This window comes from Zootoca vivipara, chromosome 2 (genome assembly GCF_963506605.1).
Source record: "Zootoca vivipara chromosome 2, rZooViv1.1, whole genome shotgun sequence".
Lineage (NCBI taxonomy): Eukaryota > Metazoa > Chordata > Lepidosauria > Squamata > Lacertidae > Zootoca > Zootoca vivipara.
Genome location: NC_083277.1, coordinates 122,243,562 through 122,256,635, shown reverse-complemented (window position 1 = coordinate 122,256,635; position 13,074 = coordinate 122,243,562). Strand labels below are relative to the sequence as shown.

The following is a 13,074-nucleotide window of genomic DNA, read 5'->3' as shown; positions in this document are numbered from 1 at the left end:
CTGTTGTGGAATGACAAATATGAAAACAAGATACTTACTCTTCCACCTTGCAGTAGAAATAGCCGCTTATTTCTAATTTTTTGTGCTAAAAATTGCTCTGCCCACAAAAAGTATGTGGGTGTAACTTTGGACTCCTGGAAAAAAAACGAGTGTAACTTAGGGCTCCTGGGAAGAGCTAAAGGCAGGTTGATGTTGAGCTCTTGTCCTTCTCCCACCTACTTTAATTTTCCTTATCCTTTTGGGGCATAAATCCTGTCTTGGGACTCATGTCCAGAGGTTCCTAGTATCCTCCAAACTCATTTTCTTTTGTTTCACTTTACTTTTTTATTGTTTAGAAAAGGAAGCACTCCATTTTAAATTGCTTCCTGAGAGTGCTGGCTGTCCCAAAGGCTCTGTGCTACAGGATGTGAAAAGTGTGAATATCTTTCCGTTTGGAGGCAAGCACCTCACTTTGTTCTAGCTCCCAAACTTCCTTGAGCATCGGAGTATAATGAGTGATATTCAACTAAGTTTTACTCAGAGTACATTCACTGAAATGAATTAGCATGACATAGGTCCATTAATTTTAATTGGTCTAATTGGTCCAATATGTTATTATTTTGATCAACTAATTCCGTGGTAGCCAATGCTTCCATACAACATGGACTTGAGTAAGATGCCATTTGCATTTCTTATACATTTTGCCTTAGAAGTGTATATACATGTGAGTGGGTCTTATATAATCGTAGAATTGTAGAGTTGAAATACATGTCATTGACTTTTTCTTTTTAGTATCCAAATGAAAACTCAAACTTGTTTGTTGCCCGTAGGGCAAATACTAACTTTTTTAAAAAAATAATTTTTATTGGATTTTACATAAAGAAAAAAGAAAAAAAGAAAATACAAGTAATATAAAACAATATCATCAAATCTTGTTCTTCAATGTTCTTCACATATAAAAACAAAAATAAAAAGAGAAAAATAAAAAAGGGAGATATAATCATACTTTTCAACTTCGAATCTAAACCTATCGGACTTCCTCATTCCCCCTTCTTGAGTTCTCAATAATTCACTAATTATTGCAGTTTCCAATTCTAAACACACATTCTTTCTTCTAAATTATAACTTCTTTTTAACTGTTGACCCTTCACACTTCACATTACTTTTTTTTACCCAATATTCTCTACCTTTTACCCAAAAATGTTCAAACTTAACTAGCAAACTCTTTTACCCCCTTATCGTTCCCACCCACAAAATTAAATCTACCCCCCTTTCCTTGGAATCGGTGTGTCCAGAGAATTCAGCCAGCTCCTTAATACATTCCGAGTTCAGACTATTTTTTATCAGTCAATAAAGATTAATACAATTCTCCCTCACCCCACTCCTGCTCTGTCCCAATCTAAATTTTGCTGAACCCTTTCCCCCCTCTGCTGTATTTCCAACACTTTATTTCCAGTCTCATTCTCTTTCTGCCCCCCCTTCAATTTCCCTCTCCCCCTCTCTCACTGGGGTCGCAACCTTTTTATTTTTCCCCTTTTTGGGGGGCTTTTGAGTCCCAACCCTTCCCTGTTTCACCTCTCCCACCAGTGAAACAGTGATTTCTTCTTCTTGTTGGTCCCTTCCCTGTTCCACCTCTCCCACTGGTGGAACAGTGGTTTCTTTTTCAACCACTTCTATCTCAAAAATTAATTCTGTTGTTTCAGCAACCTGTCCATCAAAATTATGGTTCCCGTCTAGTCTTTCTAAAGATTTCCCAAAAGTCACATCACAACATGCGTCTTCTTCTGGCCTTTTTCTTCCTCTTCTCCTTTTTCTTCCTCTCTGAATTCAAATGATTCATCTATTTCAGAGTTCAGTTCAGTTCTGGTAATTTCTGGTAATTTCTCAATCCTCCAGTCCATGCATCTTATATCAAGTTTAGAATTACGAATCTCCTCTGTCATTTCCAAAATTGTTGTCAAAATCAACAGATCCCACTGTATGTCTTTCTTCTCACCATCCAGAATCTTCTCTCCCAGCCTGCTAATACTCCCCTCTTCCATCTTTGTTGCAAGCAGGAAGTGGTGCTGTTATTGTCCTTGTTTTATAATGTCCAAATATGGAAAAAATAGATTCGTGTCTGAACTGAATCCAACTCTATTTCTTGTCTTATTTCCTTAACCATCAAACTTAAAGTCAGCACTGAGCAGCCTTAAGGTTTAATTTTAGGAAGCTCTTCTTTATTTGTCTGCAGCTCTCAGTCTCTCACTCTCAGACAGACACATTCTTTTCTATTGTGACGCCACAGAGACGGCTAGCCGATCCTTCCTTGTCAAATCTCAGTCTTTTCCCTTGTCAAATCTCAGTCTTTTGCAGAGATTAAATACATTTTAGCTTTTCCCCTTACTCTGCATCAGGAAAAAGTTTTTGAGGATATATTTCTGGGTTTTCCACAGCTTACTGCATCGTTCAGTACTCAGTTGGGGGGGGCTGACTTCCCTTTTAAGCTTCCTCCCAGCGCCAAATTCTTGATCCAAATCGAAATATTTTGACTTACTTAGTCCAGATCTTGACTTTTCACATGAAGAATCCACCGCTTGCAGGCTGTAGGCTCGGAGCTTCGCTTCTTGGAGGTAACGATGGTGCCCAAAATGGCTCCCGCGACTGCCACTCCGCTGGCTCTCGGGGGCTCTACGAGCTTCCCGGGCAGCGGAGGAGTCGCCTTTGGAGCTCCGCCGGGCTATTTTGCCCCCGGGACGCTCTACCCGGGGTTTTTATGGGGATCCGTTTGCCCCCGTGGATTGCCCCCCCCCCCCCGCGATGCCAGAAACCTCGGAGCCCGAGGTTTCTGCAACTCTCCACCAGCATGGTTGACCGGAAGTCTCAGGGCAAATACTAACTTTTGATTCAATATTTGTATTAATACCCCATGCATTTGGTTGGGTTTCCCCAACCACTCTGGGCACCTCCCAACCGAATGTTAAAAACACAATACAGCATTAAAGTTTTAAACATTAAAAACTTCCCTAGTAGCTTTTAAAAGTAGCAAACTTTTCTATCAATCTAATCATCTCAAAACCACAATGGCATATAAATAAATACACTTGGGGTGTATGGTATTCAAATGGCTGGGGCAAGTTGTTTTTTTTAAGCCTCTCTTTGTCTTTCTTGCCCGCTCCCCACCCCCAGCTAACTCCATGGCTGTTTTAAATTGTAAATATCCTGTAAATATCCAGTTTTTAATTTGTGTGTGTGTCATGTCTAGTCTAACCTTGGTAGACTACTTGGTTTTGGCCAACCCTATGTATTTTTCTGCTTGTGGGATGAATTTTTCATCTCCGGGTCAGTGCATTTCTTGAACATATTAAGCTGCCTTGTGCCTACTCAGATCATTGGTCCACCTAGCTCAGTGTTATATTCTGTATAGACTGGCAGCAGCTTTCCAGGTTTTGGGAGAGAAGACTTTGCAGTCTTACCTGGAGATGGGAGGGATTGAACCTGGGGCCTTGTCACTGAGCCATGGTCTGTTCCTGAAAACATAGTGTACAAGCTGTCCTGCTCCAGTCCAGGCATGTCGTTAATAACAGTTTCTGATGCTATTTGTGGTATCTGTGCTACACAGTGACCATCCATTATGGCTCTACTACATTACATACCTGTCTTAATTGTAGTTCACTCTCTATAAGGGACACATTATGTGCATTGCGTTTGGAAATTCTCTTTATTCAGGCACATTTACACTGCAGTGCATAAATTAGCAAAGTAGTCTCTTTTTCCTTAAGTTGCCATCTGTTACACTAAAGACGTTTTTAAGATTTTTATTTTCAATGGAAGTGATTTCATCAGATCATTATGATTCCTTCCTCACACATTAAACTTTGTGATTGATGTACAGTATTATGTCTCTGTGTGCGTGTATCATCATCATCATCATCATCATCATCATCATCATCATGATGTTTGAGATGGACGATAAATACTTACAAAAAAAGCAAACAAATGCTGCCTTAAACCCTAAACTAGGCATCGTTTTCTCCAGCCAGGCCGTTCTGTTTTTAGACAAGCAGGTAATTGGTCTCATAGAAGAATAGTGCTGGTGTGGATGCCAAGAACGATAGGGTAATGTCTGACTTCTGTGTTCCAGACCAGACATAACTGTACCAGATCTCTCTTTAATCATTTTTACTAGTTATAAACAGATGGGACATTTCATGGTGCCAAATAATTCTTTCTCTTTTTAAAATGGTTGCTAAAGTGTTGTTGTTGTTGTTGTTGTTGTTGTTGTTGCTGAACAAAACAGAAATTTATTTCCCTTCTCACAAGTATGAAATTCTTGTTTAGGGGAAATGTGGTTGATTTGCTCCTTTTTTTAAACTTAGTGCTTCAGGTCTGATTCTTCTGTTCATTTTTGGATAAGCTGATCCCCTCAGTAGATGAAAAAATTATCTTTTGGGAGGTAGCGGCTCTGCACACCTCACCTGTACGACACTAGTTACAGGTACAGCTGTGTTGGTCTGCCGTAGTTGAAACAAAATAAAGAAATACCTTCCAGTAGCACCTTAGAGACCAACTAAGTTTGTCATTGGTATGAGCTTTCGTGTGCATGCACACTTCTTCAGATACCAGATACTCTTTTTACTGTTTAAATCAAACCAGAGGCTCACCGACATTTGAAAAGGGGCTCATTGGGTTTTGCTTTGCGAGAGAGGCTTGGTGGATGTGATTGTCAAAGTTATTTTTCTTGGTCTTGGGAAGGAAGTTCCCCAGGATAGGTAAATTGGTCATTCTGCTTGGTCCTAGTTAGGCTTTGAACTGGAGAACTCTGGTGTGGTATTCAATGGAAGTTTTACTCACAGCAGACCTATTGAAATTAATGGACCTGACTTAGTCAAGTTCATTCATTTCAATGTGTCTAGTCTGAGTAAATCTTAGCTGAATACCTCCCTCTGTTCAGTTTTGGGCCTTGTCCATTTAAAGACTGTAAAGATAGATTGTTGGAGAGGAGGTGTGACAGGAAAGCAACAAAGGTAATAAAAAGGTTGAAATGCAAGAGCTTTGAATGAAGAGGAAAGCAGGGGGGGCGGAGGGGTGGAATGGGCATGTTCAGACCTGAGGAGGCGAAATAGCAGTTTTCAAATGGGCTTAAGCTACAGGAAGGAAGATTGAAGCTAAGTATTATGGAAAGTATTTCGGACTATGAGATTATGCCGGGGAGCATGTTCTCAAGGTTGGTTTTAAAAGCTTTAACAATTGAAGAATTTAAAGAGAAGCTGGAGAAATACCTGTTTGGGATGATTAAGTTATGGCTAATCTAGCTTCAGTGCAGTAGGAGCCTGAAATTAGATCACAGGTTTTCAAACTTTGCCCTAGGGAGCCATGTTTTGAGCCTTTCCAGTGTTACTGGAGACAAAGTGAATACAGGGATCAGCTAGTGGCACAAAGGTTGGGTGGCCACCTGTCATGTACTGGTATGATCTAGCTGAGATTTCTGCATCGCAGAGGGTTGGACTAGATGACCCTCAGGTTCCTTTGAGCTCTACAATTCTATGATTCTATGATCTGTGTCCTGGTAAACCAGGGCTGTTCTATACATAATGCCGAATGAGGTGGTAGAATTGTGGACTGTACCATTTCTGGTCACAGAGGTTGTGAATATTCTGAGTATGTGTAAGTCTCCCTGCTTGTAATAAATTAGCACATCAAAGAGAGAGGAGGAGCTATTCTCAACCTTTCCTTAAGATATATACAAGCAGGTTTTTTCGAGGGAGCAGGAATAAGAGAGGTGGCACCTGACACCTCTCCCTAACATTCTAGTTTTTTGCTTTCATTGAGCTTTTATGATGAGATAATATTCAAAAATGTTATCCTCTCACGTTCAGTCTTTAAGCTACCCCTGTTAATTTCAGTAGGTCTATTCTGAACCGGTATGCCATACTGTCACCTCTCCTCCCGCATTACAAATTCACACGACCCTTTTATGGTCACCAAAGTGCCTTCCAGGAAAGTGCCTGGCGACTCTAAAAAGGTTGTGCCAGAGCAGAGGCACTTTGGCACGACCCTTTTATGATTGTCAGGCAAGTTCCTGGAGGGTGCTTAGCCAGTAGTCAAAGGGTTGCGCCAAAGTGTGGGATATAAAGACAGAGCAGTCAAGTCCAACATTTCCTGTTTGCTAGAATGGGCACACAGAGGATGTGGCTCCAAACCGTCAAACCGTCAAACCTGTGGGAGCCACCTCCCCCTGAGTGCGACCAGGTAGATGGGCATGACCCAAAGAAAAGGGCTGGGCGCTCAGCCATCTCTCTCTCTCACCCTCTTGGCTCTTCGCCTGCACATGGCTCATCCTTAACAAAGGATGTAGGCCCATGATGTAAGTATGTGACTAAGCTCAGACTTCTCTTCAATTTAATATTCAAATGCACCTGTAACTGCACCTTAAGCCTTCCTTCAGATTGCTGCTGAATGTTGTGGGGTGTAAGGGGCAGTGATTGGATGCTCAATCCCCTCCTTTTCTAGGAGAGATTGTTTATGATCGTCAGGCAAGATCCTGGAGGGAGCTTTGCCAGTAGTCAAAGGGTTGTGCCAAAGCACCTCTGGGAGGCTGTGCCTGCTGCCCCGGGAAGCGGTGAGGAGGCAGCACCAGGCAAAGCTGCGAGGTGGGGAGCAAGCGAGTGGGTGGGGTGGGGTGTAAGCAGGCAAGCAGCAGCAGGTTGGTGGAGGTGCAGCGCCTACCAGCACCCTTTCCCCTGGAAATAAAGCACAGATTCTGAGTAAAACCAGAGAGCAAGCCTAAGAGAGGTAACAGCCACATGGGCTCATGAGGGTAGAAAAATCTAAGTGGCCTCCTTGGCAAAAGGGACTGCTTTGTTTCCTGATGGCCTAGTCAAGACAGATACAATCTAGGATGAGGAGGCCTATGTCAGTATGTCTGCTATGCCTTTTCAGAGAAGCTCTTGACACATTTGAGGACCAGGCACTTTCAGTATGAGGTCATTTAGTTGACTGCATCTCCATCCCCAATCCACTCAAAAATAGGTTTTAAATTTGACTAGAACTCTTAATTATTCAAAGCACTGGGCTAGAATAGCCTTTTAGTCCTGAATTGTGATGTGGATTTAGATTTCTGATCACCAGAGTATGGCTTGGCAATCAAGAGTGTCCTGTGGGCTGCTGAACTGTCTTTGGGGTGATGGTGAACAGCAGACATTGTAGGCTGCAAGCAACTTTCCCTGATGGCCATGTGATTTGAGGAGAGGTGGTAGGCCAAGCTTGAAGCCCTTTCACGTGTGTGATTATCAGAAGTTTGAAGGACAGGGGTCCTGCATTTCTGATAATTTTACAGAATAGGTTTTTTTTAAAAAAAATAAGTGCAGCTTGTTCTCCAGGGATGAGAAAAGCTGTGCCTTCTGCAATTTGCTCTTCCACTATACATCTGGGAAACGTACAAGAATCTTATTCTCGTTTGCATATGGTTACCCTAGATACTATTTGATGTGGCGCATAAACCTATTGTACAGTATCTCCAAAATAAGTGAAATGTCAATTTATCCCTGATGGTTTTGATCTGAGCTGGAAACAATTGCTTGATCTTAGTGAAGCTTGCAAGTTGTGAAAGTACAGTTGCTGCTGCTTCTTCCCCACCCCAGTAAAATAAAAACTGAAGGGTGCTGAGATCAATGGACCACTTTAGCAAACAGGAAACGGCTGTGGAGGCAAAACTATGTGCAAGCCAATGCTTACAGGGAATATGGGAAATAGGAAGTCTTCTCCTGTTAAGAGGTCATTTGACCCTGGTGCACTTTCTGCCTGATTTTCATTGCGCTCTCTGTATAACTTCAATTTTTGACACACTCAGAATGCCTGACAGATTGCAGATTTGTGAATATATATACATTGCAGTCAAAGCTTTCTAATTGAAGGGGGGAGGGAATGCTTGTAAATGGAGTTGGGGAGGAAAGAAAAACACAACCAGAAAAAGTGACCCTATTATTTCTTTAGTAGAAGACTCCTTCAAAGCAAAACCTCCCAATTCCCCGCGTGCGGAGTGGGTGCTGCAGCCTAGACCTACACCGCCCAAAGGGAGAGACCTGAACGCTTGGAACCGACTCAAGGACCAGTCTTTTGGTAGGAAAAAAAACATTTTGCACGGATGGCCAGTCACGGTCAGCAGAGCAGAATGACTGCCACATTGTGTTCTCTTTCTGTCTCTCTCTCATCTCTGTTTTTCCTGTCTCCTACTTCCACAGCAGATTACCCACAAGCCTGATGTTCTCTGTATAAGCCTGATGTTCTGTATGCTCTTTGGAGACATGTGGGCGGGTGGGGGGAAGAGTCGGGGCTATTGACTTTACTGTATGTCATTTACTGATGTTGAGGACTTGTGGTGCTGACATCTACAGATCCAGTTTTGCGTAGCTTCTTCTATTTGCACAACTGCCTTCCTATCTGTGTTTCCAGGTTTATCCTTGGAGTTGAACTTCCTAGATATTGTGGGTTGAAATGTTCCTGCTATACGACAAGGGATGGTTTGAACTGCAAACTCTTATATAGCAGGTGCAACATCCAGCTTAGGATGGCTGGGCCTCTCTACCTTGGGACTCTCCCCAGGAGTATACCCTTTCAGTGTGGTGTAGTGGTTAAGAGCGTTAGACTCCTAATCTGGGGAACCGGGTTTGAGTCTCCGCTCCTCCACATGCAGCTGCTGGGTGACCTTGGGCTAGTCACACTTCTCTTAAGTCTCTCAGCCCCACTCACCTCACAGAGTGTTTGTTGTGGGGGAGGAAGGGAAAGGAGAATGTTAGCCGCTTTGAGACTCCTTCGGGTAGTGATAAAGCGGGATATCAAATCCAAACTACTACTACTACTACTACTACTACTACTCTTCTTCTTCTTCTTCTTCTTCTTCTTCTTCTTCTTCTTCTTCTTCTTCTTCTTCTTCTTCTTCTTCTTCTTCTTCTTCTTCTTCTTCTTTCCTCAGGTGTCACCCCCCCCCAAAAAAAAACAGGCCTGCTTTGCAGCCTCTTTGGGTGTTTTCCCCTGTCTGGAATGTGTCCTAGAACTCTGGCATTGCTTCTTGCTTGCCTGGATGGAGGATAGATAGGAGTTGTGTAGAAACTAACCTGCTGTACAAAGGTGTCCCTGGCCTCACCTGCCACCGACATTTTGCCCTTGGAAGGGTGTCCGGAAAAGAAGGATGTTCCTTGCCCTGCAGTTGGTTAACAGGGGTAGTTCGACTGTCCCATTGAGTTTGGCTGTCCCTGTGCTCAGGGATGAAGCGGCATTTCCTGGTTTGCTTTTTTTCCAGCAAGCGAGAGAGTGCTTGTTTGTTGGTCGCCTTCATCCTCCTGCTCTGGATGCAAGACACCACTGTGTGAGAGCTTTATTCATCAGAAATGCCTACTGCTTCCTTGCTTTCCTGCTTTGCTCCTGCCAAAAGCCAGTGGTGCTGGAGCACAGTGGCTGAGTTTTTGAAAAGGCTACGTCTGGGTTTATTTAGTTAGTAAATGGGAGAGTTGTTCTGAGTCCTAGAGTCCCTTCTCCCCCCTGCCTGGGTGGCAAAGTAGAAGATTTAGCAAGGCCAGCATTTGCAAAATTTCCAGCATGTTTTATTTATTTTAATTTTTGCAGGTGGCATTTATATAGAGGAAAGCCACACGAGATGTCTTGGCTAGGGGCTTATTGGTCACTGTTGTTGCTGCTGTTGTTTAAATATGTTCAATGCTTCTTCTAGCTTTGCTTCCAGAGCTCTGTCATTTGTGTTACAAGAGATACTGCTGGTTCATTTTACATAAATTCCTGAAGAATAACTTCACACATTGCTGGTAAAGGAGGCAAGGTTGAGGTTGCAGTGGCAGAGCTATTAAGGGGATTTTGCTGGTTTCTGTTCCTCACTGTGGCAGCTAACTCTGCTCTTGTGCAGCTTTGGTGTGATTCTCCATGACCCACGTGAAACCAAAGGCAGTTTTCCACTTTGCTTTGAAGGACATAGGTGTGCTGTCACAAGCACTTTAAAGAACCGTGAAGTTGCTTTGTGGTTGTTGCTTTGGCATAGCCTACATGTGCCCAAGTTACTGGTGGATTTAGAAAACTGGGAAATTGCTTTAGCTTACAAGTCCTGCCTTTTATGCTCCATTGGATGGAGAATTGGATGGAGACTTGTGGTTGGCTCTATTCCTTGGTCATGGTTTCTCTGAGTCATCATAAACAAGTTGTTGTCTCTCTTGGATTTCTTGCTTGTAGGAGAGGAATAGCCATGGCCCACAGGTTGGTCATAAGGTTAGAGGAAGAAAGGAAATGATAGTATCCATCCTGATAACATCAAACTGGCAACATTAGATATAGGTGGCTGCACAATTTTGCCTGAAAGGGTTCTTAACAAACCATCCCTTCGGGGAACAGACAGGGCAAAGCAGAATATATAAGTGCACACGATCACAGTGTGATATTATGACCTTCGACAGCTTCACCCTTGTCCTTTCAATTATCCCAGTGATTTTAAATGTTTTATACTGTGGTGCCAATAAAGGTATTTGATTTGATTTAGGTGGCTGTAGATGGAGTGTCTTCTACTTGAATTACCTGCTTGTGTTTGCACAAAGGAGCAAAATAGTTGCTGTTCTTGATAATAGAAGGTGTGAAGTGAGGGTGCTCTTTGGGCATCATGGCATATATGACAGGAGTGAAAATAAACATTCCCACCTCTGCTTAGGAAGCAAATGTGGGTAGTGATGGAAATTTTCCAAAAGGCCCTTGCGCAAGGGAGTACATGTAGCTCTTAGTCTTCCAGAACAACATGCCCTTGCTTCAGACCGAGACACATGAGCATGGCCTGCCCTCAAGGTTGGCTCTGTGGTGTTTGGTACAAAGCAGGAGCAGACACTTGTTTGCCTTGAACAAAGCTGTGCAGAGTGTTCAGCCCAAGTGGTACATGGCCAGCAATGTTTGGCCAATGCGTAGAAGTGGTACAATTCTTCATAGTAAATTGATTTGTGTCAATGTGCATTATAGTCAAGATAGGGAGTTTTAAGACTAAAAAAGAAGTCATACCTGCTGAGCACTGTTGTCTTGCAATGTCATTCCATTAGCTGTTCCTCCTTAGCACAAGCGGAATTGGGCTGGATGGACCTGCTTAGTTTTATTATGCAATTTGTGTAGCTGGTGGGACATGATCTGTGCAAGCAGTAACAACAAACCTTGGCTTTGTGTAGCAACTCCTGGGACACACAGTAATTTCTCCTTCCTCTCTATTGCAGGATTTTTGCAGTTTGGGTGACACTTGGCTTTTATACACTGTGGGTCTGTTTACTGAGTCTTCTGGCTCCTTGGTTTTATCCCAGGCACCAGCCCTTGCATCTGAAATGCCTCATTCTTGCTTCAGCTGCTGCATATGAATGATCCTCTCGTTGGCTGCGCCTGGGTAAAGGGATGGGCTGCCACAAAATGTGAAATGAGGGGGGGGGGAATATGAGAGGTCTCTGGGAGCTTTTTGCATAGGGCATTTGCTCTTTTAGATGTTTTTGACATCCAATCAGACTAGTAGGACAGATTCATAGTTAAGACTTCACATCCTTTTATATTGAGGAAATATGGCTATTTGGACACAACAATTCTCTCTACCAGTTCTCTCTACTTCTCCCTGCTGTGCAGTGAAGTTCGTGTGTGTGTGGGGGAAGGACTTTAAGGATGCTCCAGAGCAGATGCTCCAGATATGATCCTGTGTGGTGGTGCTCCTATGTCAGCAGCTTCCCTTTGTGCAAGGGAACTTGCTTGTGAAGGTGCAGCGCTGTGCAGGATCAGATCCTCCTGTTTGATGGGATCTTATCGTGCTTTTCACTTCAGAGGGTGAGAAGTAAGCCTGGCCTAGTGGGAAAGGAAATCCCCCCTTTCTCTTGCAAAGAGGCAGCTGCCCAGTAGTTTGCCTCATTTGTGTGTTTTTTCCTTGTTCTCACTCATGCCTGCCTCCCCTCCCCTCCCTCCCTCCCTCCCTGGGTGGATCTGGCCTGGTCAACCCGATCTGTAGCAATCTGGGTATGTCTCAACCTGACTCAACCAAGGTCTGAATCCCCCCCCCAAATTTGTCTTGGGGTCTAGGCCTCAGTCGAATCCAATGCACCCTACTTTCCAGACCAGTAGTGCCCTCCCCACCCACAACACTGTTATGATTGTTTTGCAGGAATTATTATTATTATTATTATTATTATGGTAATATTATGGTATTATTATTATTATTATTGCTTTAAGTGTGTATCTGTATTGCATTAGTTGCATTGGCTAGGACGTGATGGGAGTTGTACATACACTTTGTAAATTACAGCTCACTTCCCAGCTGGACTTTGGGAGGTGATCCCATGGTGGCATTTGGTGTAGGAGGCATTCTCTTCCCTGGTTCTCCTTTTTCTCCTCTCCATGGGTAGAGGGAAGAAAATAACATATTTTGGAAGATGGATCCTTCAGTATATTTACAGTACCATATGACTTGTTTCTTCCATTTATGAAGCAAACAAGGTAGCAAAGGCTAAAACAAACTTCAAGGCTGTGGCCCTTCCATTGATCTCTGTTACATGTTCATTGTAACCATGCTGGTTGACATCCTGTTCCTGGAAGAAAAAAAGAAGGGGATTCATTGCATTACCGGCATTACAGTAAGGCCCCATCTGCATTATATATTTAAATGAGTATCTTTCATTACCCTTAGCAAGCAACAGTTCCCAGAAGTCTTTGGAGGAAGCCATGATTGTTTAAAGTGGCCAGATGCAGTTTTAAAGGTATAGTGCAGATGGCGCCTAAGTTTTTAAAAACTGTTGTTGTTGTTGTTAAAATAATAATAATGATGATAATAATGATGATGATGTATGATAATTTTATTATTTATACACTGCCCACCTGGCTGGGTTTCCCCAGCCACTCTGGGTGGGTTACAACATATAAAAAAAATGGTAAAACATTAGACATTAAAAATTTCCCAATATAGGGTTGCCTTCAGATGTCTTCTAAAAGTCAGGTGGTTGTTTATTTTATTTTATTATTAAGATTTATATACCACCCTTCATCATAAGTTCTGAAGATGGCTCACAGAATAAAATACAGGATAAAAACAAGTAAATAAGTAAAAGAAAGCAA

The 13,074-nt window shown here is 42.8% G+C and overlaps 1 protein-coding gene across 6 annotated transcripts in view; it reads left to right on the top strand.

Moving 5' to 3' along the window:
- LRP1 (LDL receptor related protein 1) overlaps window positions 1-13,074 on the top strand; it is a 335,312-nt gene that overhangs the window by 22,863 nt on the left and 299,375 nt on the right. For 2 of the 6 annotated variants that reach the window (XM_060272176.1, XM_060272178.1), the window contains exon 2: window positions 7,957-8,079. The exons of 2 other annotated variants lie outside the window; for them this stretch is intronic. In XM_060272176.1, coding sequence (XP_060128159.1) covers window positions 7,957-8,079 — 123 coding nt within the window. Of the gene's footprint in view, window positions 1-7,953; window positions 8,080-13,074 lie in introns of all 6 variants that reach the window. 2 more of the 6 variants (XM_060272175.1, XM_060272177.1) reach the window with 1 other exon arrangement.